This window comes from Mustela putorius, unplaced genomic scaffold, assembly GCF_011764305.1.
Source record: "Mustela putorius furo isolate JIRA1106 unplaced genomic scaffold, ASM1176430v1.1 tig00001009_pilon_pilon_pilon, whole genome shotgun sequence".
In the NCBI taxonomy this organism is placed as follows: Eukaryota; Metazoa; Chordata; class Mammalia; order Carnivora; family Mustelidae; genus Mustela; species Mustela putorius.
Genome location: NW_025421529.1, coordinates 1,909,786 through 1,915,437, shown reverse-complemented (window position 1 = coordinate 1,915,437; position 5,652 = coordinate 1,909,786). Strand labels below are relative to the sequence as shown.

The following is a 5,652-nucleotide window of genomic DNA, read 5'->3' as shown; positions in this document are numbered from 1 at the left end:
AACCTGTGTAATAACACAGAGATGTATGAAAGGATGGTAAGGCCAACATCTTGCTGCAAAGTGAAAGACTAAAGATGTAATAATTCCTCAAGGTCTCTCTCTCCCTCTCTCTCTCTTTCTTTTATGTCATTTGACCACCTCTTCTTAAGTAAATGCCTAACTTTCCTTTCAAGCAACTCATTCCTTATTATTCCTTGCCTTGCAGGCATGACTGCAGCCATGGAGGATTTAAATGACACCACAGAAATGAACTTCATTCTCTTAGGGCTCTTTAACCACACTCAGACCCATGTGTTCCTCTTCTCCATGGTGCTCATGATCTTCTTCATCTCCCTGTTGGGCAATTCCCTCATGATCATGCTCATCCATGAGGACCCTCAGCTTCACACGCCCATGTACTTCTTGCTTAGCCAGCTCTCCCTCATGGACATGATGCTGGTCTCCACCATAGTCCCCAAAATGGCAACCAACTACCTGATGGACACCAGGACCATCTCTCCTGCTGGTTGTGGCACCCAGATCTTCCTGTTTCTCACTCTGGGAGGGGGTGAATGCTTCCTCTTAGCAGCCATGGCTTATGACCGCTATGTGGCTATCTGTCACCCGCTGCGCTACCCCATCTTCATGAATCAGAAGCTCTGCTTCCACATGACCACAGTCTCCTGGATTCTGGGAGGGGTAGATGGGCTGATGCAGGCTGGGACCACTCTGAGCTTCCCTTACTGCCATTCTCGGGTAATAAACCACTTCTTCTGTGAGGCACCCTCACTTGTGCGCCTTGCCTGTGCTGACACGACCTTTTTTGAGTTTTTCATGTATGTGTGCTGTATCTTAATGCTCTTGATCCCTCTGTTTCTCATTCTGGCCTCCTATAGTCTCATCTTGGCTGCTGTGCTTCGCATGAAGTCCATAGCAGCTCAGAAGAAAGCCTTTGCCACCTGCTCCTCTCACCTGGCTGTTGTGGGGCTCTTCTATGGAGCTATCATATTCATCTACATGAGGCCCAAATCCTACCATTCAGTGGCCCGTGACAAGGTGGTCTCTGCTTTCTACACCATCTTCACACCTGTGTTGAACCCCCTTATATACAGTGTGAGGAATAAAGACGTGAAGGGGGCTTTGAGAAAGTGGATAGAAAAACATTTTCTGGGACATCTATAGTGAGAGTGATTTGATACCAGCTTGTACCAGCCCAACTGGATCCACTATGAAATTTCATGTATCAATATATTTTGCTCTCATCTGGACAGTTTTCAATGTTTAAATAAAACTATTTATTTTTTATTTGGTAAATTAAAATTTACATTTTTCCTGCTTTCATACATTGTCATAGTATTTTTGTTCTGGACGTTGAACCTCAACGTTAGTAGTAAATGAGGTACTGTAAGTAAAAGATATGCTCAACTTTGATACATGAAAGAGATTTTCAGCCTTTAATGTCCTTGGGCCCTGCTCACAGGATCTCAAGGTAGCTAAATTTTAACCATTATCAGAATCAGCAAATTTGATTTCTGACCTTGACATCAATTGTATGTCTGTTTCATTTATAAATAACCTAAATGGGAGAATTCCAAACATTAAGCTAAAGGTAGAAGGTCCCTGGTTCCCATGAGACTGAAGTCATACATCCCTGCAGATAAACTAAGTCCTAAAGTTACAGTCCTAAAATAAGATAAGCTCTATAACTTCCTGAAATGTATTTCATCTGATGATATGTAATACTTCATGTCTTATGTTCTTAGTGAAGACTGTATCCCAGTCAGTTGTCCTAGCCTGGGCTTGAAAACAAAAATAGAACAACAGAACAAAGGACCTTTTCCTTTAAAGATTCTAAAAGGTTTGTTCATTTTGTGTCAACAACACCAACTATTTTGTGTGTGTGTGTATAATTTTGAGGACGAATTATTTAAAGAGGTAATAATTAATTTGAAAAAGAGCAGTGTATATCCTAGTTTCATATAATTTTGACAAAATAGATTTCAAATAAATAGTTAAATGAATATGAAATAAAATACTTAAAAATCTTGTGGGAAACACTGTCAAAATTTTTGCTAGAAGAGGATGTTCTGAGGGTATAGGTGAGTTAAAAAAATCATTATGGACAAGGTAAGCAGATTGAACTGTGTATGGTTAAATACCTGGCATTCACTGGCTGGCTCAGTCAGTAATTCATATGACACTTGATATCAAGGTCATGAGTTCAAGACCCATGTTGGACATACAACTTACTTTAAAAAATATGCAGTAATCATGAAGTGTAGCAGTGAGCATCTCGACCTGAACAAAGTAACATTCATTAAAAATGATAGAATTAGGCACACAAATCAACACAGACAATAGATTGATTCATAATAGTGATATGGAACAAAAATCCATTTTCCACAGGTTAAAATAAATATTTACTCTTGACATACATAGATAAGAATTCATCTTTGCTCCCAAGAAAGCCCCAGGGTTGAAGGATCATCTTCATTGTGTTTCAATAAAGGACATAAATCTAATGGCTTGGGAGAAATTTTATAATCTTTCTACAACTATTGAGTTATAAGTTTTAGGATAATTAATTAAAAAGAAAACAGAGAAGGACATGTACCCTACAAAACTGATTCTAAGGAAATGTCACATTAAAAATGAAGAATCAAATTTAAATGGCCTCTTGCCAAAATTCTTAAAATCTGAACTTTAACATTTTGATGAGCTACTGAGTTCTCATTTATGTCATTATCTCACATCATCTCAAACAAAAGAACATAGCTATATATTTTTAAAATTCTGTTCCATAATTTTTTAAGTATAAAATTTCACTCCCAATAGAATGTCAGGACCTTGAAGTAGAAGTGTTAGAATAAATTTTTAAGCTCCATAATCACCCACTCAATTAAATTTAACAGATTAAATTACTGGAGAATGATATGCCAACTTTGACATCACACATCGGTCTCAAACACAATTCATTCTAAGTGTTTACAATGTAACAATAGATAGTATAGTCCAGGCTATGTAAAATTATATGCTTTAGGCTACAATCATTTAAAAAGTACTTATGCTACTTTAGTTGAGTGATTCACATATTGGAATATAAGAGGTCATGAAACATTTATGCTGATAAAAATATGTATATGCATTTTTATATATTTATATAATATACTGTGAGCTATCTTGGAGATGAATTTCCACATCTCACTTCAGATGCCCCAACTGACATAAAAGTGATGTGTCTAGCAAACTTTGCCTAAAAAAGTTTTATGAGGAAAATAATGTAGTATTGTTATTTTAAATCACTAACATTTGATTGTCTTGCTATACAACAATATTAACTACAACATAATTTGATTCCTGGAAGAGGCATAAATCCAAACCTCATACTAAAATCGCGTCATTTTTTTCATAGAATCTGTTTGCAGTCAGAATTTTTTTTAAATCAATAAACCATAGCAAAGCAAAACAAAACTCAAAGAAACTGTTTGCAAAAAACTAAGGGCCTTGAGAAACCAGTTTCTATAACTAATACAATGTTAAATGTTTATTGAACTTGAAAAAATGAATAAAGACATCATTTATCATCAGGGAAATGCCAATCAAAATTACAATGAGATATTACCTCACACCTTTCAGAATGGCTAAAATCAGTAACACAAGAAAAGCAGTTGATGGTGAGGTTGTGGAGGACATGCATATTGACTGGAATGCAAACAGTGCAGTCACTATGGAAAACGATATAGAGGTTCATCAGAAAGTTAAAAATGGACCTACTCTGTGATCCATCAATTGCACTACTAGGTATTTACCCAGATGATACTGAAAGACCCTCGATCCGCACCCAAGCCTTCACTGGATGCAAGTTGCAAGAGGTTTATTGGTTACACAGACACCTGCGGACGCATCAGCCTTTGTGGGCTGAGTTGGGGAGCAGATTATATAGGGCAAGGTTGGGGTGGCGGGAAGCGAGCTTACAGAAGCAGATGCTTGGTTACAGGGACCTGATTGGTTAACTTAAATCAAGCACTGGGTTTAAGGCACTGGGTTTAAGGCAAGGACACAACGGTTTGTTCTGGTGGGCCTTGGCTCAGCACTCTGGAAAGTCCCAGGTACACTCTATTCCTCATTTGTCTTTTCTTTTAACAGACCGGGTGATCACAGACAATAGACATCCTGGTATGTGTTGCCATCCAGCTATGGGAACAATCAAGCCTTCAGCAAGGGGATAGGGGGTGCTTTGGGGACATCAGGTTACTTAAACAAGCCTTTAGCAAGGGGAGAGGGGTCTTTCAATACAAAAATACTAATTCAAAGAGATACATGTACCCCTGTTTACAGCATCAATATTTATAATTGTCAAGATATAGAAGCAGCCCAAATGTCCATCAATCAATGATTGACTAAGGAAGTAATCTATATATATGCAATAGAATATTAATCAGTTATAAAAAAGAATGACAAAGATATAAATATAATGATTCAAAGTGGTACATGCATCCCAAACTTTATAGCAAAAATGGCCATAATAGCCAAAATAAGCAGAGTCCAGATGCGCATCAACAGATGAATGGGTAAAAAGAAATAATGTATTATATATAATATATATTATATATATACTACATATATATTGGAATATTACACATCCAAAAGAATGTGCAATTCTTTTGATGTGATATTACACATCAAAAAGAATGAAGTCTTTCCATTTGCAATGACTAGATAGAACTAAAGGGCCTTTTATTAAGTGAAATAAGTCAGTCAGAGAAAGACAAGTATATGATTTTCACTCATAGGTGGAATTTAGAAACAAAACAGATAAGTATAAAGGAAGGGAGGGAAAAATAAAATAAGATGAAATCAGAGAGGGAGAGAAACCATTAGATACTCTTAACTATAGGAAACAAACTGAAGGTTGTGGAAGGGGAAGTGAGAGGGGGGTGTGATAGCTGGGTGATGGACATTAAGGAGGGCATTTGATGGAATCAGCACTGAATATTATATGAAGTGATGAATCACTAAACTCCACCTCTGAAATGGATAATACACTATGTTAATTGGTTTTAAATAAAATTTCAAGAATAATGAAATTTTGCTATTTCCAACAAATGGGTGGAGCTAAAGAATGTAATTCTAAGCAAAACGAGTCAATCACAGAAAGACAAATATCATACAATTGCACTCATACGTGGTATTTAAGATACAAAAAAAAAAAAAAAAAAAAAAAAACTCCACAAAGGGAAAACATTGGAGAGAGAGAAAGCAAGAAACAGACTTAATTACAGAAGATGAGCTGATGGTTACAAGGATAGGTGAGTGGGTGGATGGGTGAGATACACAAAGGGAATTAAACATACCTTTACCTTGATGAGCACTGAGTAATGTATACAATTGTTTTTGTTTTGTTTTGTTTTGTTTTTAACTTTTTATTTCTTTTCAACGTAACAGTATTCATTGTTTTTGCACCACACCCAGTGCTCGATGTAATCCATGCCCTCTCTAATACCCACCACCTGGTTCCCCCAACCTCCCACCCCCACCCCTTCAAATCCCTCAGATTGTTTTTCAGAGTCCATAATCTTCCATGGTTCATCTCCCCTTCCAATTTCCCTCAATTCCCTTCTCCTCTCCATCTCCTCTTGTCCTCCATGCTATTTGTTATGCTCCACAAATAAG

At 36.9% G+C, this 5,652-nt stretch overlaps 1 protein-coding gene across 1 annotated transcript; it reads left to right on the top strand.

The window, feature by feature from the left end:
- Window positions 1-219: 219 nt before the first annotated feature.
- On the top strand, window positions 220-1,161 carry LOC101691601 (olfactory receptor 2T33-like). Its single transcript, XM_004780633.1, has one exon. It carries the CDS (start codon window positions 220-222, stop codon window positions 1,159-1,161), a length of 942 nt encoding a protein of 313 aa, XP_004780690.1.
- Window positions 1,162-5,652: the final 4,491 nt, after the last annotated feature.